At 44.0% G+C, this 25,200-nt stretch overlaps 1 protein-coding gene across 1 annotated transcript; it reads right to left on the minus strand.

Annotated features, from left to right (window-relative positions):
- Nucleotides 1–3,238: 3,238 nt before the first annotated feature.
- RHOH (ras homolog family member H) lies at nucleotides 3,239–7,879 on the minus strand. The gene is made up of 2 exons (XM_083367536.1): nucleotides 7,860–7,879; nucleotides 3,239–6,946 (listed from the first exon to the last, which is right to left on the minus strand). Exon 2 carries the CDS (start codon nucleotides 6,749–6,751, stop codon nucleotides 6,176–6,178), a length of 576 nt encoding a protein of 191 aa, XP_083223662.1. The 5' UTR covers nucleotides 6,752–6,946; nucleotides 7,860–7,879; the 3' UTR covers nucleotides 3,239–6,175.
- Between the last annotated feature and the right edge of the window lie 17,321 nt (nucleotides 7,880–25,200).

Below are 25,200 nucleotides of genomic sequence, written 5' to 3' on the forward strand. Positions count from 1 at the left end.
CCCAGGGCTGAGAGAGAATGACTGGCCCAGCTAGTTTTGAACCTAAGACAACTAGAACATGCAGTCTCCCAGTTGCCTTAACCCAGGGGTAGGCAACCTTGGCTCTTTTATGACTGGTGGACTTCAACTCCCTGGCTCAGGAATTCTGGGAGTTGAAGTCCATAAAAGAGCCAAGGTTGCCTTGTTGTTGTTGTTAGTTGCGAAGTCATGTCCGACCCATCACGACCCTATGGACAATGTTCCTCCAGGCCTTCCTGTCCATCTTCTGGAGTCCCTTTAAGCTCATGCCTCCTGCTTCAGTGACTCCATCCATCCACCTCATTCTCTGTCGTCCCCTTCTTCTCTTGCCCTCCATCTTTCCCAGCATGAGGCTCTTCTCCAGCGAGTCCTTCCTCCTCATTAGGTGGCCAAAGTATCTGAGTTTCCACTTCAGGATCCGGCCTTCTAAAGAGCAGTCAGGGTTGATCTCCTCTAGGACTGACCGGTTTGATCGCCTTGCAGTCCAAGGGACTCGCAGGAGTCTTCTCCATCACCAGATTTCAAAGGCCTCCATTCTTTGGCGCTCAGCCTTTCTTACGGTCCAACTTTCGCTGCCATGCTTTGCAACTGGGAAGACCACGGCCTTGACTATTGCCTACCCCTGCCTTAACCACTGCAACAAGCCCACCACTGTTTACCAGTGTGAGAGGTCCACCGCCGTTGCTGCAAGCTATCTTGTTCTTTTTACAGCATTATTGGAAGAACGTCTTTTGAACGTTCAGGCCGCGTCTCCTTTCTTTTAACCATCTCAACAGAAAACGGCTCTGCTTGCTTTTGCACAGGGTGGGCTCTGTAGACAGACCATCCGTATTTCCTCTTAGTTTTGTCTTTGCAAGGTCAACATTGACCGCTCTCAACTGTCACCCAGAGGGCATGCTTCATCAATCCCTTATCCTCCTGGCTTCTCCCTGTTTTTCTGAGAAAAGGTTGGCCAGGACTGTTTCCCTCCGTAGCTTAACCCGTCCAGAGTATAAGGCAACTGGACATCGTATTGTTTGTTCTTGTTTGGGTGGTGATCAACTCGTTCTTCTCTGGATGTTCCTCAGGTGCCCTGGAACGACTGTTTTGAACGGCTTTCGACAGCTACCTTGATTTCCAATGTAACTGTGGCGAGGAAGAGGATTGACTCAGCATGCAATTCTAACCTTGTTTTAACTGTGTTCTGCTACGGTACTGCGATTTTGCTTTTTTGTTTTTTCCTACGCATTTCTTAAAACTTCCTCTCCTACAAAGAGGTAAAGCTCCGCTCGGATCAAATGAAATTCCTAGGGCACATCTATGAAACAACGCACTGGACTACCACACTTTTCCTTTAATTTCTATACCTTGGGTGGCACTGAGAGGCTCTTGTTGAGGTTTCATTGTGCAAACTAGGTAACATCATCAGTGCTAGAAGGGAGAAGGGTTTGCAGAGATGATGATGCTGAGGAGGAGGAGGAGGAGGAGGAGGAGGAGGAGGAGGAGAAGGAGAACTGTGGTGTCCTTGGTGCTGTCTGAGCTTGGTTGGTTTCTTGTTGAGGTTTCATTACCCAAACTAGGTAACATCATCAGTGCTAGAAGGGAGAAGGGTTTGCAGAGATGATGATGAGGAGGAGGAGGGGGAGGAGGAGGAGGAGGAGGAGGAGAACTGTGGTGTCCTTGGTGCTGTCTGAGCTTGGTTGGTTTCTTGTTGAGGTTTCATTACCCAAACTAGGTAACATCATCAGTGCTAGAAGGGAGTGGGGTTTGCTCTCCATTTTTTCCCCTAGAGGCCTGCCCTGTCAGTGTGGATGGGAGCGGTCTTGGAAATTCTTTGGTTGGACTGTTTACTGTGAGTTGGTTTGCCAGTTCCTTGATGTTCCCGGTATTAATCTTGGAATTAATCTATGCTCAGCTGGGTCTTGGGTGCTGATGGAGAGGTCTTTTTATTCCCTTTTTGGCTTACCAGCACTGAGGATCTCGTCCAGAAGGTGCTTTACCGAATGGCAACTGGGCTTTCTCATTTTTTTTCTTTTGGAAAGGTTTTGCTTCTCGCCCAAGGAGCTTCTTCACAGCTCACTGGATGGTGGGGAGTGTGATAATGTTACCTAGTTCCTGTGATGAAATGTCTGCAAGAAAACAACCCCTTATTTCAACCTTGAGCTACAAGCATTCCCCTTTATTGTACAACGTTGTTTGATATATATATTTTTAGAAACACAGTAAATAGTTGCCAGCGCACAAGATCTCTTCCCATTTTCCAATCTGATTAAGAGTGGGCAATATTGCAACTCCAGACCAAAAAAAGTCTGACTTTTCTACCATCTTTACTGCTAGTTGTGAATGCTAAGAGCAGAGCATCTGTACAATAGGCAGCTGGGTTCACTTTTATTGATATTAAATCGTGTTTATTTCACCTTACTGTAGGAAAGAAACAGTGGTTGTCTACATGCACCCTACACATCAGGGCTACGCTTCGGATTCAAACGGGAAAATTTCCTCTGAATGCGCTGAGAGCAGTCACTCCCTATAGTAGCTGTATTTTCTTGGGATGACATAACTAGCATGCCCTCTGATGCGTCTCTTCTCCTTTCACATCCCCAGCGCTGCACAGCCTTAACATTCATGCCACCAAAACCAGAGAAATTATATTTTAACTTTGAGTACCATTCTAGGTATATTCCAGTAAAGACGTGAAGATTGGAATAATGTGGAGAGCTAGAGTAGCCCATTTGCCTCCTTAAAGACGGGCCTGGTGCTTTTGATACTTGCTGTTCAGTGAGTCAAGACAACCCTTCCTAGCTCATTCTCTTTGTGTTTTAATTTTTTTTTATTTCCTTGCATATGTTGCAAGAAATTGGCTCTGGAAATGCATCCCAACCTGCCCAATAAGTAAATGATGGCCGTCAGGTTTTTCAAATGTAAAAACACAGTGCATGGTTAATTGCTTCATGGACTCCTTATTTTTATTTTTTTTTAAAAAAAGAATTGCATCCCAGCCGCATTCCTCCCCCCTTCGTTATAACTTTGATTGCAGCGATGAGCAAGTAAGGAGATCCCCTTTCTACGTCCCAAATAAATTGTACAGATTTCTGCAGATAAGTGGCTCTTTTCCCTATATTTGGTTACAATCCTCAAAGAACCCTTTCTTAACCAATGAAAAATGGATGTTGCGCATACCATTTTACTGCAAGAAGTTAACTAGTTTTCAGCAAAACTATAGTTTAGGAACATACGAGTGTTTAAACAGAGAATACACCATTTTAGTGTTTATTTAGAAATAATCAGTAGTTCGGGGGGGGGGAAGACCAACGTCCACCCTGTGTAGTCCTTGACCAATTAAAATGCACGTGCTATTTTAGACAGCTTCAACTTTTACTTTGCTTATGGGAAATGAGATAGGGTTGGGTTTTTTTTGCGAGCATCTACATCAAGGGCTCCTAATTTAAGCACAGACTTGACGGAACTTTTAAAAGTGGGAAGTAGTTTCCACTCAGCCTACCCAACCCCTGTCCCTTGAGAAAAGCCAGTTAACGAGCTCTTTAAAATTAAAAGCAAGTCAGCTTGTCAAGATAATTGCCAGTAGTTGAACTGAAACCACAAAAACGTAGTTCAAAATATATATATATATATTTTAAATTGTTCTCAGGGACTTAACAATTCAAATAGTTTCCTGCTTTCTACCTTTGTCGGGCACGATGCTAATTCAGAGAGGTTAAAAAAAAACAAAAACCTGTATCAAAGATAAGAGAGCCCGCATGATCACAGAACAGCTCCAACCATGCAGAGGCTTAGTAGGGCTTCAGAGACGCCTTGACAAATAGCTTGGACCTGCAAACGTTTCCTTTCGCGATACGAAAATAGCTCCTGTTCATGAAGGTCCTCGTGCCAAATTATCAAAGGCCCACAAGTACGGGTAGTCCTCTGGGACTGAAAGAAGAAATCCACAAGACTACCACCCTACTTGGTGCTCTCTGAGCTTGGTTGTTTTCTTGCGGAGGTTTCGTGGTCAAATAGAAGAGAACATTTGTAGCTCAGAGCCGAACTTGGCTGGGACGTGACACATCTGCAGGAACCCCCTTGCCTCCAGAAGCGGTGAATGCTCCAAGACTGGAAGTTTCTAAGAAGAGACTGGACAGCCACCTGTCTGAAATGGGATTGGGGCAGCGATGGCGAACCTTTTAGAGTCCGAGTGCCCAAACCGCAACCCAAAAACTCACTTATGTATCGTAGTAGGGTGCCAGGTAGGCGTGGCCCATTGGGTTGGTGTGGCCCATGGGGTGGGCGTGGCTGCGGTGGTAATCGCAGACTGGATGGGACTCAAGAGTTCAATCAATCAATCCCAACTTTGCGAGATCTTTTTTTCCCCCCGCGAGAAGTTGAAATTGATTGATTGATTGAACCTTTTTTTTTTTTGGCACTCGGCAGCGGAGACCTAAAGCGAAAAGGTTTTATAAAACCCAGCTGAGGGCCTGGGACTGGGGCGACGGCGCGCGCGCCCACAGAGAGGGCTCTACGTGCCACCTGTGGCATGCGTGCCATAGGTTCGCCACCAAGGTTATAGGGTTTCCTGCCTAGCAGGGGGTCGGACTAGATGACCTCCAAGGTCCCTTCCAACTTTATGATGATGATGATGATGATGAAAACCACCAAGCTCAGAGACCCCCAGGGTCCCTTTCAGTTTTAATGGTGAAATGGTAAAGTATGCTTAGCTTCCATCATTGCCTACCATCTTTCACCAAGAAGCAGAGCGTTGCATGCAGTTCAAATAATTATCAGTAATTATTAATTCTGACAGAAGACAATATTTCACGGATGTCTGCGGAGCTTCTCCCCAAGGTGCTTTTTCAAGAGGCAACTGGACTTTCTTGTTTTTGTTTTTGTGTTTGTTTTTTTTCAAAGAAAAGAAAAGCACGCAAGAAGCTTCAGAAGCTTCAGCTCTGTCTGGATTGTGGGGAATGGAAGGATTTATACTCCTTGGAAGGAATATAGGAGAACAAACCCACCAGGACAAGATTCAGCAGTCCATCTGCATTTAAAAGGCAAAGGCCACGTGTTGGACAGAGAGGACCGCTGGTTTGAAAGAGGAGTCCAGTTGGAGCTGGAGAAGCTTCTTGGATGAGAAGCGAAATGTCTTCAAAAAAAAAAAAAAAAGAACAAGAAAATCCAGTTGCATCTTGAAAAAAAAGCAACTTTGGGACAATGATGTTACCTTAGTTTGATAAAGAAACCTCTGTAAGAAAACGCCCAAGCTCAGAGATCATCAAGCATCATTATTAATTCTGTTGATCTGTGATTAAAAAACGGGAGTAACAGTCTGTGGATCTCCCTCCACATCCTACTAGGACGGGGGTAGGCAACCGTGGCTCTTTTATGACTCGTGGACTTCAACTTCCAGAATTCTTGAGCCAGCCGGCTCAGGAATTCTGGGAGTTGAAGTCCACGAGTCACAAAAGAGCCACGGTTGCCTACCCCTGTACTAGGAGCACCAGAGCTATTCAGAAGGAATCTCTTGTCTTAACCCAGAGGATAGAATATATACCTTATTTTCACACTCTGGCAGCTTGGAAGTAGTACTATGAGGGCAACATAGCATTCTTCCAGAATGAGAGAAAGTATAAATTAAACCCAAGTTAAAATGAGCTGGTAGGGTCTGTTGTTTTCCCCACCAGGAAATCTGATCTCTCGACACGTCAACGGTCGAAAAGGTTGATCTCAGTAACAGAGTGTTCAAAATTGTTAGCAGGCACCAAATCTCTACAATACACTAGAGGAAAAAGACATTTAATTGGCTTGGTTTGTTTTCACATATTCCTGACCTCTTCAGTGCCCAAGCTTCTCTTAAGCCGGCCATGTAAATTATCCATTCATTATCTCGGGCCTAGAAAGCAAACCCCTTTTTACCAATCCAACAGAACTCGTAGTAGCCAAGAAACTCTTTTAACATTCCCATCACGAGAAATGATAAGTAAACGAGGCTCCGGCTCGCTACTCATCCTCTCTGCTGTTTGCCGCTAGAAATCAGACCGCGGCCTTGCGGCCTTTTGTGAGTTGCAAAGGCCAAGGTTGAACGGCCCATCCGAACGCCCAACGGAAGGCTTTGCATTTACTCCGCTACGAAACCATTTGGTGAGGCGTAAAGGCAGAAAAAAAAACCGATGCCGAGGCCAGTCCGGCTTCAGAAAACTTTGCATTCGTTGACCGAGAAGATGTTCCTTCTCGACCTTTTTTTGGCTTGGTTCACGGCCGTCCGCACGGCGCACTCGAACACCTTTTGAACTCCCCGATTGGCCAGGGAGGAGCATTCCACGTAACCTTTCGCCCGGATGTCCTTAGCCAGTTGCTTGCCGTGCGCTGAGCTGATGCAGCTGGCGCTGTGAGGGCCGGCGTCCCTCTGGTCGGTCTGGGTGGCCACCACCAAAATCGGGATGCGGGGCAAGTGGGTCCTGACCTCCGTCACCCACTTGTTCCTCAAGCTGTGGAAGGAGCCGTGATTAGTCACCGAATAGCACATCAAGACCACGTCGGCCTGTTGATAGGAAAGAGGGCGGATGCTCTTGAAGGCGTCGCTGCCGGCCGTATCCCACAGGCCTAAGCTGATCTGGTTGCCATCCAGGAAGACGTCCACGCCGGTGTTTTCGTAAACGGTAGGCCGGTAAGCGTCCGGGAAGGTCTCCGAAATGAAGCGTAGCAGCAGGGCCGTCTTCCCCACGGCAGCATCGCCGACCAGAACACATTTGACCGAGTCCAGCATGTCCCTTGTCTCAAGTGGAGTTTGCTAAGACGCCTACTCCTAGGAATGCTTTTTGGGAAACTGAAAAGAACATTGGGAAAAAAAATCAATCACCTTGCGGAGGTGACCCGTGGCATTTCTCTTCCCCCCAAAAGTCAAAACCTCCTGCTGTCTTTGGCCCGCAGCTCCACAATTCACCGAGTCAGAAGGAGTTTCCTACAACGTAAAAGAGAATAAGGTTGGCCTTTTTGTCGCAAATCCTCCTTTTCCCCATGCCATCCCGTTTAATTTTTTGCACAAGCCCAATTGCACCCACGTGTACAAATTAGAACAGTGCTGTTGCTTGATTGATATGTAACCTTCCTCCTTAAAGGAGCCCCCAATGGTATACATTATATTTAAGTAGATCAGGGGTAGGCAACCTTGGCTCTTTTATGACTCGTGGACTTCAACTCCCAGAATTCCTGAGCCAGCATGGCTCAGCTTGGAAACCTCTCCCTTTCCCCCCCGCAGCATAGCTGCTGGCTCAGGAATTCTGGGAGTTGAAGTCCACCAGTCATAAAAGAGCCAAGGTTGCCTACCCCTGAACTAGATAATACGTGAAAAGATCTGATTTCCTTGATTTAACACAAATGCTAAATACTTAAACTGGAAACACACCAATCCAAACCAATTGACAACTGACAATCTGACACCTAGAGAGTGTCAGATCTAGGAATGAAGGCTCAGGGTTGGGAAGGTTTGACTCAAAACACAATTGGCAATGGAAGCAGCCTAGGTGCTTTCACAATTTCAACCCGCCTTGCAGCGTTGTTGTTGTTGGTTTTTTCCTGAAGAACTACAAGTTACCTGCTCTTTGGAGTTCCTCTGAGAAAAAGCAGAGTATAAATCTGATAAATTAGGATCCAATTACCAACCGGAATGATATTAATCTCTCTTAAAAAACAAAACAAAAAACCTGAACGGCAGGCTCTGGTGATTGACAACAGGACCGTGGAGATACTTCTCGGTCAGCCTTTTGATAATGAAATAGCGACCAGGTCACTATCACCAAATAAATTTGCGAGTGAGATCTGGAGATGACCTGTTTCCAACATTATCGCCTGTGTCCCCTTATTTTCTCACGTACTTGCAGAGAAAAAGCCAGATCTTCTTTCATCTCGATAGCTCAATCATGCTTCTAATGAGGAAGTAAGGACACCTCTGCTACGGATCAGGTCTAGCTGAGATCCAACTTTCATTGCAACTGCAGTGGAAGCAGTTGACAATAAAAAGAGCGAAAAACCCACCCATTTTATTGTATTGTATTTTATTTTATTTTCCATTAGTTCCCCACTGTCTGTTCCTTGCAGCTAAGAATGGGGCCTCTAAGCAAGCTGCTTCCCGTCTCTTGCTTAAGGGGGCCTTAAAATTCAGATTAAAATCAAACACACAAACCAAACCACGGATCAGATCAACTGTCAACTGCAGCAGAAACCCGGCTTGTTACCGGCACAATTGTACTGCTCCGTAACTGGAGCTAGTTGTCTCCATTTTGTGCCTTTTAGTAAATTCTCTCTGCCCCTTGGTTCCTGAACCGAACCCCGCCATATTCTACAGTCCGTTTCATACAGCCGAGAATCCTTAAACCCAGTTTATGTCTTTCTCGGTCAGCTTGTAAACCCTGTTTACAACTTTCCAATCTCTCGGGATTTTAACCGGCGCACGTACATATTTGCAACGCGAGTGTCACGCAGCATCGGTTGGATTTTAATATTCCGCTATTCTGTTCCCTTCAGCGGGAGGAAGTTGCCTCTTAACTACAGTACAATTGCCTTATTTTATGGGGTTTTTTTTAGATAATAAGGCCAAGCTGAGAAAGAAAGAAAGAAAAAAGCAAAAGTTTAAATTTGTTAACGTTTTCTCCATTCAGCTAATTGATTAAGTGAGCTTCTTACCCGGGGGATCTTCCAGTGCCAATACGAGGCCGCTGACAGTTTTTTTTCCTTCCGTTGCTGCTTTTTCTTTTGAGGACAGATTTTCCGACCTCTCCTAGACAGCTGTCAATCTGGGGCTTTTCTCCTGACTTCTGCTTGATGATATTTATGAGGTCATCTTTGCAGCAGTAGGCATTTCCTGCTTTGTGAGAAATGCAAGAACAAGGCAAAGTGGTTCAGAATACTTAGAAAAAGTCTGAGCGGTCCAGAGATGGAGACACACAGACCTTAAAACTCAATTTTGTGCAATAGTTGTGTCTTTCGCCAGAGCTGAATCATCACCGCAATCGGTGGTGACTGTTTTCGATCTCAGGTATTAAAAAAAACCAACACGAACAGCCTTGGAAGCAAAGTGACTCGCGGGGTGGGGGGGCACTTCCCCATTTGCGACCGATGTGTAGTTTTTAAAGTAACAGAAAGAGAAAAATGTTCTTTAAAACTAAATAACCTTTGTGTATACTTCATTAATCCCTGAATTCAAAATAAGGTGACCGGATGTTTGTCCTGATCACTTCTTCCCCCCCATCCCCACCCCTAATCTGACCTGAAACAGTTAGAATGGGTGCCCTTTTTAAAAAAGATTCTTAGTTGTTTTCAAAATACGCAGAAATTAGGCAGAAATAATGGCAAATGCAAATAAAGAGAAAAATGGAAAAAAGGGCGAAAGCTATTTATATTATATACAAATACAAATAATATAAATATATATAATTCAACCTCATGATATTCCTCTCATTTCCAAAGCCACATGAATAAATATATGTATATTCAACCAAAGGAGGACTGCGTTAAGCTAGCCCAGATCCCATGGATAAATGTCCCTTTCATTGTTTTATGTTTGTGTCATTCCATCATTCTCCAATATTTCCATTATTTGTTTATTAATTTGTACGCCACCCATCTCGCAGTTTGAGGCAATTCTCAGTGGGTTTTTAATTATTTACTTATTAAGTTTATATGCTTGCCATCTCACATTTCAAGGCAAACAAGTATGCTTATGTGGAATTAATCTCATCTTAAATTCATAAAAGATATATTTAATGCTCCTTAAGACTTGTTCGTTATAGGCCTTTCCAACTCTTATTCAAAAGTTCATGGAAATGACCAATATTCGCCTTAGCAATAATCTGAAAGTATCTGTAAAGAGTACTGTAGATTTGGAATAATCCCAGATACTTTTCAGTGCTAATACAGGAGTTATTATCTTGCAGAGCTAATTTGGAAGTTGCCTTGTGCTCAGAAGGTTTGACTAAATTATTGCCATTTCCAAGTTTTAGACAAGCCAAATTCCTCAGAAAAATGAAAACTTGACATTCAGTCAGGTGATCTGAAGTATCAAGGCCCTTAATTAACTTATGAAGGGATTTAATTGCAGTTTTTGAATTGGAATTATTCTACAGAGAATAATACAATAAAGGTAAAGGTTCCCCCGCACACACGTGCTAGTCGTTTCCGACTCTAGGGGCCGGTGCTCATCTCCGTTTGACTAGACGCCAAAGGCGCACGGAACGCTGTTACCTTCCCACCGTAGTGGTCCCTATTTTTCTACTTGCATTTTTATGTGCTTTCAAACTGCTAGGTTGGCAGAAGCTGGGACGAGTAACAGGCGCTCACTCTGCTACGCGGCACCCGGGATTCGACCTGCCAAACTGCCGACCTTCTGATCGACAAGCTCAGCCTCCTAACCCACTAAGCCACCGCAATATAGCTTAATATAAAACAATAAAGGTCAACATTTAAGAGTGATTTACATCCAATAATGCTGGAACAACAAATAGATTTGGGTTGAAAAAGAAACCTGCCAAAATTCCAAAGGCTCATATTACAGATTTCCAGGGTTCTTGAATTCCATAAATAAACATAAATCAACACACAGTACATGCCCCCTGATAAAGCTCAACACCCGGAACATTAAAACTGCCCTTATTTTTTATTTATTTTTATTTTAATTCCATTTATATCCCGCCCTTCTCCGAAGACTCAGGGCGGCTTACAAGCTTAGCAGTAGCCTTCATTCTATGTATATGCCTGCTTATTAGGGCTTTCACACACCCCCAAGCGGCATTATTACAAAGTCAGCTTATTGCCCCCAACAATCTGGGTCCTCATTTTACCTACCTCGGAAGGATGGAAGGCTGAGTCAACCTTATCCTATGAAAGCCCTAGTTTAGATAAAATCTGGAGGGTTTGCCCTTGCCATAAAAAAATATAATAAATTGGTCCTGTCGCCAAAAATGGTTCCTTGCTCCCGCCAGAGCTGATTGAAGATTGAGAAAGTGAAAGTAATCGTGGTGAAATTAGGTTGTCCAAGACAGGCTTTCAGTCCTCAAGTTCTCCTTGACTCAACTTCCTGGGGAGAAGACACACCGTACTGAACCAGAGTAAGCAAAAGAAGAACATTTGGGAGGAGAAACCCAGAGTCTCCACGTTTGGCTTCTTACGCAAGGGGGAAGAAAAGAGAAATGGGTGAATCAAGCAAGAAAAAGAGGCTAGTCATCAAGAAACTCATCCAGAAACAGCTCTGGCCAATGCAACTCTCATAGCCATCACCTGTTGCCAATCGTCCATTAGCGGCTGCTGACGTCGTTAACTAGTTAACTACGGATTGTGTCGTACTCTGTACACGAGCTTTGGTGTGACCAGCTTATTAATATCTCTCTTTTATCTTCCTCGTCCGCAGCCGCCTCTCCAAAGTGCTGAGACACCCCCCCCACACACACACACACTATCCCATCCATTTTTGCCAGTTTAATATTTTTAAGACAGGAGCCGGACTCTAGGACGTGTGAAGACAACATTCAGCGTTGCCGTTAGTTTAGAACAGGGGTAGGCAACCTTGGCTCTTTTATGACTCGTGGACTTCAACTCCCAGAATTCCTGAGTCAGCATAGCTGACTCAGGAATTCTGGGAGTTGAAGTCCACGAGTCATAAAAGAGCCAAGGTTGCCTACCCCTGTTTTAGAAGAAGAAAAAAATGCCTTTATATTGTCTTTCAGGTGTTCCTACTAAAATCTTTCAGGTGTTCCTAAGTAAAATCTTTCAGAGGCTTGCTTTTTCTATCCCGTAAGTCTCCACAGTTATTGAAATGTCAGTTTTTGCTTGCCTCTTGAAGTGACATTTCACCTAAGCAAACAGAGGCAAACAGAGGCAACATTTTGGGCATCACCTTGTTAGGCCCGGCCTTTCTATAAGAAAATTGAGTTAAAGTGCCATTCCTTCGGCAGAGCTGCGTGCATTGTGTTGGAAAGGACCCACCCAACATGATCCCTTTTTTTTCCCAACACCAGCACCATAGTGTTGGAAGAAGGGAAATAACACAGCTGTTGAATTTTAAGGCTGTCTCACCTCTGGGCGGTGGAGGAAAAGAAGGCACAAGGCAAGGGAGAAATCTTTTTCCCAGGGTGCAATGGTGTGCGAGTAGGCGAAAGACGTAATTTTGGACTGGTTGAATTTTACTGCCACCCCTACAAATGCCTTGATTCTGTTCCACTCAGACTAATTTTAACTCGGCTACTTTTTTTTTCCCCCAACGCACAAAACCACCTTTCTCATTCTCTCTCCGACAAACTAACCACTTTTCTGAGATTCCCAGCGCAGTTTCCCTACTGCTGTTCCAATGAGAGCAGTTGCGTCATACTTTCTGCCGAGTGGTCGCACAGCGGAGGCTATCCAATCTAGTCATAAATCTTAATATGTCTAGACCCTCGGTTTCATAATAAACCGTCATTACCGCAGGAGCCCGAGGCATTGTGGCTTGCAACAAGGGTGCGCACACTAACAAGCTTTGAGTCTTGCTGCCTGTGGGGGCTAGTGAGCGCAGAGCACAAATGTAAGTCGGTGTACAAGCTAGCAGCCCGATGGATTTCCAGGATGATTATAGAAGTCATTTTATTTACGTATTTGGGATTGTTTGCATGCCACTTCTTCTAATCCGGGCATAACAAATGCAGGTAGTTCTCGACTTGCAACAGTTCATTCAGTGACCATTCAAAGTTACGATGGCCCTAAAAAAAGTGACATAGGATCACTTTTCACACTTACAACCTTTGCAGCATTTCCCCGATCATGTGATCAAAATTCAGAGGCTTGGCAACTGGCTCACACTTAATGACGGTTGCCGTGTCCCGAGGTCAGGGGACCCCCTTTTGCGACCTTCTCACAAGCCGAGTCAATGGGGAAAGCCAGATTCGCTTACCAACCGGGTTGCTAACTTATCAGCTGTGGTGATACACTTAACAGCTGTGGCAAGAAATGGGGCAAAACTCGCTTAACAAATGTCTCACTTAACAACAGAAATTTGGGGCTCAATTGTGGTCGTAAAGTCGGGGACTTTCCTGTGTTCTCTCCAATTTAAAACACGGCAACCGCTTTTTTACGCTTCTGAAGGGAATAGGATCCAGCATTATCCTTCGGCATTTGGCAGAAAAATATCCTGGCTGTTCCCATGAGAATGCGTTCTTTCCCTCTGCCGACTACCTTTGACTGTGCTTATCTTTTATAATGCTTCATAAGTCAACTGTGCCCTCATGTCTCAAATTCCCACGCCAGAAAGAATTAATTAAGACAGTATCCTTCCTTTCCTCCTATTTAACTTTTAACTTCCACCCTTCTCTAAACACACTTTTCATCCTCTCCGGCTAATCCTCAGATTCGTGTCTGCCCTTCTTTATGCTGAGAGCCAGCTATTATTTCTTTGACCCAAGTCAGCCTCCTCCTGCCCCCTCCCAAATATCGAGCATTTGGAGAGAAATGACTTTAGATCCTCCTCTTTCCTAAGAGATTCCAACATAAGTGGGCTTCAAATGAACGCTATTCAAGCTGAACAGGTAAAGCTATCCACGTATTTTAAGTATTCTTCCCCATCCTCTACTTCCAAACTTCAGGGAAATTCACCAACGAAAGGGCCTTTTCTGCAGTGGCCCCTCCACTGTGCAATATCCGCCTCTTAAATGGTCCCAATCCTGTTGGCCCTTCACAAGGCTCTAAAAAGTCGACTCTCTGCCCAGGCCTGGGGCTTGGAGTGTGTTCAAAGGGCCCCGTGTCTTGGCTTTTCTTGAGGGTTGGTTTAACTATCTTGGCTGCTGTATTGGTTTATATTTGGGATGCTTTTAACGGTTTTTTAACTGTTGTAGAGTTTTGGAATCGTAAGAGAGAGGGCAGCTGTAGAAACTGAATGGACGAATGAACGAATGAATTAAATGAACAAGTCCAGTGTTTAGAAAAACAGGCCAACCTTATTTTACTTCGGAATCGAAGTCTCACCCTGAAGAGCGAGGCCTAGTCCTAAGGACCACGCAGTGGAATGCAGTCTTAACCATAATACTTCCCAATTCAATTAATACACAAAATCCCTCTGTGATAGGGAGATAGATAGATATACTGTATATACTGCTCAAAAAAACAAAGGGAACAGAAAATAAGACATCCTACTATTAAACATTGTGCTGTTTAAGTGTTCCCTTTATTTTTTGAGCAACATATATATTTGTTAGCAATCTAAAATTTACACAAATATGAGCTGTCACTGTTGTGACTACTGCTTGTGGATGGCCTTCGGTTAGGCCGAAACAGGAAATAAAGATTTGTCCCATGTTTGGGGCCTAGCAAGGTTATCTAAATACGGTAGTTAACAAGCATTTGTCATATATCTCCCCTTGCTTCTCTGCTAACAAAGCGAGAGAGATCCTGTGGCTTAGAGGTGAAAACAACTGCCTAATGTGTAATCAGCCCAGGTTCAAATCTCGGAAGGGTATGGCTGACTGATGAAAACTAATAAGTTTGAAATGCATATTAGTCTCCCTTAATTCTTTGTTAGCAATTTAAAAATTTACACAAATATGAGCTGTCACCGGTGTGACTACTGCCTGTCGATGGCCTTCAGGATAGGCTGACACAGGAAATAAAGATTTGTCCCATGTTTGGGGCCTAGCAAGGTAATCTAAAAAATAGTTAACAAGCATTTGTCATACACACACACACACACACACACACACACACACACACACACACACACATTGGGATGGTGATTGGCACCGTAATTTCAGAGGAGGTTGAAACTCTGGCACTAACATTTCTGGGGATGCACAATTAATCCGACGATTAATCAGACTTGTTTGGGCTCCACAGCTGAGTAGGCTCAACTCGCATCTTACGAGAAAAAAGACTAACTGGAAATTCTAAGCTGCAAAGCTAAATCGGTAAATTGGAAAAAGGAGAAGGAAGAAGACAGCCACAATCTATTTTTTAATAACACTGCCAAGAAACAGTACAGGTAATCCTCAACTTACGACAGTTCACATAACGTGTCCGTTCGAAGTTACAACAACGCTGGAAAAAGTTGAACTTACGACCGTTTTTCACACTTAACGACCGTTGCAGCATCCCCAGGGTCACGTGATCAAAATTCAGGCACTTGACGACAACTGACTCATATTTATGACGGTTGCAGCGTCCCGGGGTCACGTGATCCCTTTTTTTACGACCTTCTGACAAGCCAAGTCAATGGGGCAAACAGATTCCCTTAACAACCGTGTTACTAATTGAAGAACTTCAGTGATTCCCTTAAACAAACGCGGCAAGGAAAGTTGTAAAACGGGGCAAAACTCTCTGAACAACTGTCTCACTTAGCGACCTAAATTTTGGGCTCAGTTGTGGTCGTAAGTTGAGGACTACCGGTATGGTTGTGTTACCCTTGAGGGTATCTTGACCTTAAATTGATAGCAGATTTTGGTTTTAAGTTGAGGAACGCCTACATTACAACGACCGAGGGCTGCCAGAATTTGGCTGCAAAAAAATAACAACAACAACAATAAATCCAGTTGATGGGTGACAACTGAGGTATACAGAACACACTTTGCTGCCCTCTAGCGACTGTCTGGATTTTTGTCCTCGCTCAGATCTGGAACACCTGCGAGGTCAGCAATGTAGAAAGGTAATTTAGATTTCCCCGTCCTCCAGGTTATAGCCAAAATTCACAAAGGACACTTGTAGTCACAGAGATCCCTTGATAAAGACACTTCAGGGCCTTGGGGAAACTCCTTCATCTGATCCTCAGCAGCATTAAATAACGTTAAACCAGTGACCGACGCTTCAACGGTGCCTAGGCCTTTTCCGAATTTGGTTTCAGAGCGTGGTTTCACATTCAGCCTGAATCTGATGCTAATTTGGTTAGGGTTTTCCGCTACGTTCCACCACGATGTGTCAAAAAGAATTTGAATACTGCCCAAACAGCAGTCGAGAGCTCTTCCTAGGGCTGCTTGCAAAGAACCTGAATAACCTAAGCCGATAGTAACCTGCTAGATACGAGTGGCAGCAACGGATGGAAACTAGTCAAGGAGAGAAGCAACCTAGAACTAAGGAGAAACTTCCCGACAGTGAGAACAATTAACCAGTGGAACAACCTGCCTCCAGAAGCGGTGGATGCTCCAACACTGGAGGTTTTTAAGAAGAGACTGGACAGCCATTTGTCTGAAATGGTCTAGGGTTTCCTGCCTGAGCAGGGGGTTGGACTAGATGACCTCCAATGTCCCTTCCAACTTCAACTACTACTACTACTACTACTACTACTTCCTCTTCTTCTTCTTCTTCTTCTTCTTCTTCTTCTTCTTCTTCTTCTTCTTCTTCTTCTTCTTATTATTATTATTATTATTATTATTATTATTATTATTATTATTATCTCTTTTGAAGCAGAAATCCATAAAAGTAACATTTCTGAATATTGCTTCTGTTCTGATGAACGAGGCTACCCATTTTCTGCCTTTGTTCTCGTGCCCGTCTACCACCAGCGACTCAAAAAACACATTTTGGTCTCACAATTGGGGCATCTACCTGGATAGAAATCCTGGCAATCCCATTTTCATCTGGAAATACCCGGGAGAAAAAAAGACTTGAAGCCAGTGTAAATTACACAAGGTGTTCTTTTCCACCAGTCCTGGTTCACAACCTGTTAGCAAGTTATCAAAGTTTATGGATCATTTTCAGCAGCAGCCTTACTCCTGTAACTCAGCAGTAATTCAGACTAAAACCTATTATTTGCTTTGACTTCCTTTGGCGGAAACTAGGCTTAATCCTAGCTAGAATTCAACCCCTGGTCTGGGTCTGATTAACTTGAATTCTGCGTCCCTGGTTCAATGGACAACATGAGTACGTTTGGATCCATTAACTCTAATCAGTTTCACTGAATTTGCTGCAACGCTAGGTGCAAAACCTGGCCTAGGACTGCATTTCCCATTTGCAGTAAGGCCACCATTTCAAATGGAAAGCTAAAACGATAATAGACACAGTAACATTTTGGCAGAATATCATACACGGTGCTGTGTGCCGCTTCATAAAATGGGTTCAAATAATTGTTGGCTAACGTTTGCTTAAGAACTTGCGCTTCTCAGCTTTTTAAACTTGTTCACAAAACTGTAATAAAACACATGCACTTTACACTTAAAAATACAAGTACAAGATTTGTTACGTCACGTGCCGTTCCTGTCTGTGGCTTTTCCCCTTCAACTCTAGCTTTTATAAGGCTTTGAAGGCCCGTTCCTTTAAAGGATTGCATTCTTTCCCTTCTCTGGTTAGAGCTGTCAGATCTGGTCTGCAACTCTGAATGATAGCAAAGACCTCTACAACAGAGTATTTGTAACTCGGGGTTGAACTGTGGGGTCCTTGGTGCTCTCTGAGCTGGGTGGTTTTCTTGCAGGCGTTTCATGACCCAACTAGGGAACATCTTCAGGGCCAGAAGGGAGGAGGAGGAGGAGGAGGAGGAGGAGGAGGAGGAGGAGGAGGAGGAGGAGGAGGAGGAGGAGAAGAAGAAGAAGAAGAAGAAGAAGAAGAAGAAGAAGAAGAAGAAGAAGAAGAAGAAGAAGAAGAAGAAGAAGAAGAAGAGGACTGTGGGGTCCTTGGTGCTCTCTGAGCTGGGTGGTTTTCTTGCAGGCGTTTCATGACCCAACTAGGGAACATCTTCAGGGCTAGAAGGGAGGAGGAGGAGGAGAAGAAGAAGAGGAGGAGGAGGAGGAGGAGGAGGAGGAGGAGGAGGAGGAGGAGGAGGAGGAGGACAACGACGACTGTGGGGTCCTTGGTGCTCTGTGAGCTGGGTGGTTTTCTTGCAGGCGTTTCATGACCCAACTAGGGAACATCTTCAGGGCTAGAAGGGAGGAGGAGGAGCAGGAGGAGGAGGAGAAGAAGAAGAAGAGGAGGAGGAGGAGGACGAGGACTGTGGGGTCCTTGGTGCAGGCGTTTCATGACCCAACTAGGGAACATCTTCAGGGCTAGAAGGGAGGGCTAGAAGGGAGAGGGGTTTGCAGGAAGGGGGAGGAGGACTGCAAGGTCCTTGGTGCTCTCTGAGCTTGTGCTTTTCTTGCAGACGTTTCATTCACTAGAATTTTCCATTTCTCTTAACTGTCATAGTGTTAGTAGCTGCTACTGGCAGTCTGTATGATTTCACCTCTCTTCCCGCCTTTCATATTTTTTTTCCTCAACATCTTCTTTTCCTATGAGTAAAGCAGTCTACTGATTGTGTAGAGATATGTACACAAACTAATGTGATTTTCCTTTGGATAAGGGGAACAAATGTCCTGTGTCAAGCAAAGGACTGGGCTACCTAACCCAATCTTGGGTGTTAAGATTGGGTTACGCTGGAACTTCCCCTGCCCCACACATTAGGTGATTCTGTGATTTTCGTCCTCAAGGTCTTCCCCTCATGAACATAATGGTCTACTGAATTAATAAGAACATCCCTTGCCATACTATATTTCTCTCTTATGAGCTTCGGGACCCCGAACGTAACAGTTGGGCGGCTTCTCCGCTCAGAAGTAATTACAATGAATTGTAAGAAAAACAACAACAACAACTCTGGAACACACCTTGTCTCTTTCATATGCCCCATGGATTTCAACAGGAGCATTGAAGCCCGTGGTTGGATTCAGCCAGCTTGCACCACTTTGCTAATTTTTTGTTGCCCAGGCCCAGAATGGACTTCTGGAAGTGGCATTCACACCAGAGAACCGGTTGTCCACCTACTTGAATCCCACCACTGATTGAAGCTTATCATTAATTAACTCAATAGTGAAAGAAAGAAAAGAAAAGAAAGAAAGAAAGAAAGAAAAAGAAAGAAAGAGAAAGAAAGGAAAGAAAGAAAGAGGAAGGAAGGAAAGAAGGAAAGAAAGAAAAAGAAAGGAAAGAGAAAAAGAAAGAAAAAGAAAGAAAGAAAGAAAGAAAGAAAGAAAGAAAGAAAGAAAGAAACTTACCAGATCGAGGCTGCTGAGCAAAGTCCCTTGCAAATGTCGGTTGCAGTCTAGATATATATATTTATTTTCCTTCCTAAATCTAGCGGACGGCAATCTTTAACTTCCAAGATCGAAGAAACTCCAAGCAAGCTAGTTTTCCAAAAGCACCCCTGGAGTTCAGGAGCTTCATATAAAGCGTCCCGGGTCAAAGCAGTAGCGGTGGCCACCGCCGCCACGGTAGCAGTAGCTGATGCAAAAAGAGAGAGAGAGAGAGAGAGAGAGAGAGAGAGAGAGAGAAAAAGGCGTCAGATTGAGTCAGTTTCCTGGAGCGTTCCAGCTCTGCTCGTGTGGGTTTCCCTGTGGTGAGTTATGCACAGCTCAGGAGGATGAAGAAAACAAGGGCATCGCTGCCCACACTCGATGGGGGGCTGAGCCTGTCGCTCAGGTAGAAGGAAAGAGCCGGATTTCCAGGGCGTTGAGGAAGAACCACCAACCGCCCCTTTGCTTTTATTCGTCTTGGTTCCAACTGCCACTCTGTTGATGAAAAGAGAATTCTTTATTGGCCAAAAAAGCCAACACAGCGCTAGGCTCCATTAACAGAGGGACAGAATCAAGATCACGTGAAGGGTTAATCCCGCTTTACAAGGCCTTGGTAAGGCCACCCTTGGAATCCTGCATCCAGTTTTGGTCACCGTGATGTAAAAAAAAGATGTTGAGACTCTGGAAAGAGTGCAGAGAAGAGCAACAAAGATGATCAGGGGACTGGAGGCTAAAACAGATGAGGAACGGTTGTTGGAATTGGGACTGTCTAGTTTAATGAAGAGAAGGACGAGGGGGGACATGATAGCAGTCTTCCAATCTCTCAGGGGCTGCCCCAAAGAAGAGGGAGTCAAGCTATTCTCCAAAGCGCCAGAAGGCAGGAAAAGAAGCAACGGATGGAAACTAACCAAAGAGCAGAGATTTTAATATATTTCAGCTTACAAGAAGAATATATATAAAGACTGAAGATCAAGGAAGAAAAAGTTGAGGGACTTTTGGGCCATCCCTCTGTTTATTAATTTATCAAATTTAATGGCTGCCCATCTCGGGGTTCAGACGACTTAACCATTTAAAAAAAAAGCTCCTGACATTTACAGAAGGCTGTGAGAAGCCTCTGGAACAAGTGCAACGTCATGCGCGCTGAGTAACACAACAGTTCCTGGAATTGTATTCCATTAATTTTGCGTTACAGGCAGCAGAAGAAAATGTCTGGTTTAAATGAGCATATTTAACACCAACAGTTAAAATAAAAATATTTGGTATTTTGTTTTGTTTTTTTACGTCAAAACCTGAAACATAACGATGGTTAAATGGACTCCAGAAGATGGTAGAGGATGGGAAGGCCTGGAGGAACGTTGTCCATGGGGTTGCGATGGGTTGGACACGATAACGATGGTTATCAAAACTTGCCAGCTGTGAAGCATCTGGAGCGGCAAGACAGCTGTCAATCTTCCATTGAACATCAACTTGCCATCACTGAAGGAAAACAAAGTGTGGGGTCCTTGATGCCCTTTGAGCTTGGTTGTTTATTTACAGACACTTCATGATCCAACTAGGCAATATTATCACTGCTAACTAGTTCATACCTACCTATGTCTACCATTGACGACGTTCCCTAGCTGGGTCATGAAACATCTGCAAGAAAACAGCCAAGCTCAGAGGGCACCAAAATGTTTTCTTCTGTCTTCTATAAACTGCAGGACCCAGGTAGAAGCCTGTAGCTCCTGATCTTATTGCTACACAAAGCAGAATGTTAAGATATCGACATAGCTCTCATCAGTTATATGGGTGAAACACAGCTGTACACATGAGTAACAAACGGTAAGTGATATACAACATTCTGTGCTTAGTGAAAAGTTACAGACTTCTCTGTAGGCAGCACATAAGATGTGACAAAGATCCTCCCCAAAGCTTGGTGAATGTCAAACTTCTTTTCACTAATTGCTACATGGACAAGAACCGTAAAAATTATAGATAAAATAACTAAGCGCAAACATAATAAAATACAGCGCTGGCGAAGCGAATGAGCATGATCAAAAAATATGAACGGACTTCTAAGTCCACAGTGCTATATCTATCTAAAGCAGCTGTAAGACTTTCCATGTGGAAAGTGGAGATGAGTTTTCCATAACTGGTTTATTTTTTCTTTGTTGAGAGAGTCTAAAAGTAGTACTAGCAATAAATTAGGCAGGCTATGTACGTGCTTGAACGGAATTTGTCAGTGTATTTGAAAGACGATACAGTACAACATCACAGTATATTTTCTTGCAGTTTGGGGTTGCAGTCAAGAAGAAACAAATGTCTTGTCATTTTACGTTTCTAGTGCAAACAATCAAAAATATACTGTAACTATCTCCAGATTGTAAGCATTTAAAGGAAAAATACAATAAAATAAAACACATCACACAATAGCTTAGCAATAGGATACTGTATAAAATTTGTACAAACACACACAAACACAGTTCCTACATTCTTCAGGCATTCAACACTTTTCAAATCTAAAACGCCCCGGGTGAAAAAAAAAAAAGATGGGCAGCAAATTGTCTCTTGTAGGTGGCATTATCTCGACAAGTTGAACAGAACTAAGAAAGAATTCTCTTTTGCGGCCACCTTTTTAACTTTGCTTAGTGAGGACATGCAAAGAAATTCCTCTAAAGATGATTCAAGGGCCCAGACAAATATATTATGGGAGGGGGATCATTTTAAACAGGGGTGTCCAACTTTGACAACGTTATGACTAGTGGACACGTTGGCTGAGGAATTCTAGGAGTTGAAGTCCACCACAGGCCTTTCACTTGCCAGGGTCGGACACCCCTGTTCTAAACTACTGTATTCTGAACTTTGCCCCAAGTTCATTTAATGCTTGGAAGTTTATTGGAAGTGAAATCGAAAGGGATGGGAAGACACATCGCAAGGAAGCAGAGGCATTCTTAATCAATCTTAAGCAATCAGCAATCGCTTCAGTTCTTTGGCTTGGCTGGAGTTCCCGAAACGTTTTCAAGACCAGCTTACCAAGAAATCGAAAGACAGCGATGAATGAAACATTGCTGGACTTGAGTGCTCATCGGAATAGACGGTGTGGGAGCATGAATCACAAAGCTGACGCAATCTCTACTCTGCCCCGCTAAGCTATTGAGAGGATACTCGGAAACACTCAAGCTGTTGATGTCTCTAATGACAAAAGTCTCCCTATGGCGCAATTGAAGTTTCAAAGAAAGCAGAAGGCGTAGAGCAGAGGTCCCCCCCCCGATCTTTTGGGCACCAGGGACCGCTTCCGTGGAGAAAGGTTTTTCCGCGGACTGGGGAGCACAGGGTTTTGTTTTGCTGCCTGCATCCCAGAAATGGGGGCTTCGTTTGTTTGTGCGGACCGGTTGTTGGCAGGCCACGGCCCGGTCCCGGTCCATGGACCAGGGTTTGAGGACCCTTGGTGTAGTGTGCTCTTCTTTTGGAAAGAACAACTGTGAAGTATTTATGGTGCCAATCCGCAAACTCAGCTAATCCTGCCCAGTATTTTTTGTATAGATATTGAAATAAAATGAGGGATGTATTTTAAACCCTGAGACACAACGTCATACAATTATCGTAGAACAAAGCAATAATCCCCTAGCACCACCTTCTGGTAACGGCTGCCCAAACATGTACCGAGTCAGACACAGCTGTGCGTAAATGTCATTGGAAATATTTGGTGGGTTTTATTTGCCGGGACAACAACCCGGACCTGGACACCAGCCTCTCTGCGTGACCGGAAGAAGCTCTGAGGATACTTCTTAAATTGTCACAAAAGCATGCTTACCTGCACACACGCACACCCCATTCCGGTGAGCCTATGATTTGGAGGGCGCCGTTTTCTGTATCCGGAACTGTTTATTTTGGTATAAAAGCGTACGAAATTCACAGGACCCCGGACGTCGGTGAGCTTAGAGGCAGCCTGTCTGCCAGAAAGAGACGCCTATTTTCACACATCCTTCTGAGTGTTTTGGGTCACGGACGGCCGTTTTCAGATAGGGGTGAATCCACGTTGCTTTCCAGCCCGATTTTGGAACAGACTCAGAGGCCGCAATTTCTGCCGCTTGTCTTGTCCGCCTAGCTCATCTTGGAGGGGGGGGGGTTTGGTTCCCCCCCCCGTTACCTTTGTCATTTTGTGCAAGTGAAATTCTGGAAGTTGCTTGGGAAATCCTGCAAATATGGAGCTCAGCCCACTTTGTCGGTACTGTACCGTACTGTGCTTTTTCCCCCTTCTTTTTAAAAATAATTTCCCACCGGCTCGTGACGTGATGAAGGGAGAGGGCAGCAAAGATGGAGGACTCGACCAGCTGCTTTGCCCGTCAGGCGCTGTTGCTAAGCGAGACGGTTGGCGAGTTTTGCCCTATGTTACGACCTTCCTTGCTGCCGTTGTTAAGGGAATCGCTGCAGTTGTGAAGTTAGTAACGTAATTGTCAAGTGGCTTCTCCCATCGACCTTGATCGTCAGGAGGTCGCCAAAGGGGATCACGTGAGTCCCCGGGACACCACGACCGTCGTAAGTCAGTGGCCAAGCATCTGAATTTTGATCACATGACCGGGGGGGAAAAATACCCCGACGCTCGTGTGAAAAACTATCGTAAGTCAACGCCATTAACTTCAGATGGTCACTCAATGAACTGTCACAAATTGAGGATTACTTGGAATCCCATTTCTGGCAGTGATTTACTAGGCATTGGATTCTGTGTGGGTCAAAAACTTTGGAAAATGCTTAACTTGACTCGGCTGTTGTCTCTCTCTTTCACACACACATACACAGTTGCACCCAAATATGTCCCCCCCCCAAAAAAAAAACATGTAGGCCACCCTGATCATTGGCACTGGGGGGGGGGGGGCTTCTGCAAGCTAAGCCTGGACTGAACTTCAGACCTAATGCCACTCCTGCCCCTCAAACTCGGCGCCGTGCCCTGTTTTTTGAGGCGTGCAAGAATTTCCTAAGGCGCAACCCCGCCCAAAAAACAAAACCTATTCAAAGGTCTATTATACAGGTAGCCCTTGACTTACAAGCTTCAGTTGAGAGACCATTCAGAGTTACAACTGCATTGAGAAAACCGACTGACAGGCAGTCCTCACACTTGTGACCACTGCCACATCCCCCGTTCCATGTCTTCCAAATTCAGGCAGCTGGCAACCGGCATGCATTTACTACAGCGGCTGCAGTCTTCCCAGCCCACTTAACTGCCCTGTGATTTACTTAACAGCTGCAGAGATTTGTTTAACGACCGTGGGAAAAAGGTCGTCAAATCGGGCAAAACTGACTTAATCGCCGCTTTGCCTAGCAACAAATATTCCTATCCCAATTGTGGTAACAAGTCCAGGACTGCCTCTACAGAATTCTCCGTTGATGGGAAATATGTGTTCATTTCTGAACAATCTGATCACAAAACTCCAGTGTAAGCATCCCTTTTGTTTCGTTGAAAACTGAAGACTGAGAAATGAAAAATGTTGAAATAAAGGCGATGTAATTTCTTGATTAAGGTATTTTATTTGAAATTCTTTATTAAAAAAATACATGTGCTAACAACCAAGCAATATATATATATATATAAAAGGAATTAGATAAGATCGTACTGCAATACTGGATGTTTCATCAATGCACCTTTTTCGCACCATTAATGCAAAATTATTTTCTCTCCAGTACTTCTTCTCTCAAGAGGATTACTAATTATTTTGAACACTCACTTGCAATCTAGGTCCACATGAATAAATATTAGTATGTGATATAAATAAGCACATACATTTGTTTCCAAAACTGGCAATCGTATCAAAGGTTGCTGAGATTGCAAGTGTTATAGAAGCTATGTATGTGGTCACTTATTCATACCAATCCACGGGAAAAGAGGATGTAAATTAGCATATATATTTCGCTTCAGATTGTAGCTTTTATTCAGCATTATAATGCAAACTCTTCTCCATAAAGGCAATAAACATCTGTGAAATTTAACAGCACACATTTCACGCTAATAATATTTATTCACAATTATATCTTGGGAAAAAAGGGCTGGGGAGGCTTTATTTTCCATAGGCACTTCTAAATAGAAACAACTATATCCTGAGAAATATTTTCCCCCAATAAGAGAACTGGTATTGCAAATCTTGCGTCGTAACTAAAATCCCTACCTCATTAGAAGTTTTTGCAGGTTAATCTAAAATAAGTTTGTTAATAAAAACGGGTATAGAAAAAGTTATTTTTCTCCTCAACTGAAGACTGAGGAAAAATC

This window comes from Vipera ursinii (genome assembly GCF_947247035.1).
Source record: "Vipera ursinii genome assembly, chromosome: 7".
NCBI classification, from domain to species: domain Eukaryota; kingdom Metazoa; phylum Chordata; class Lepidosauria; order Squamata; family Viperidae; genus Vipera; species Vipera ursinii.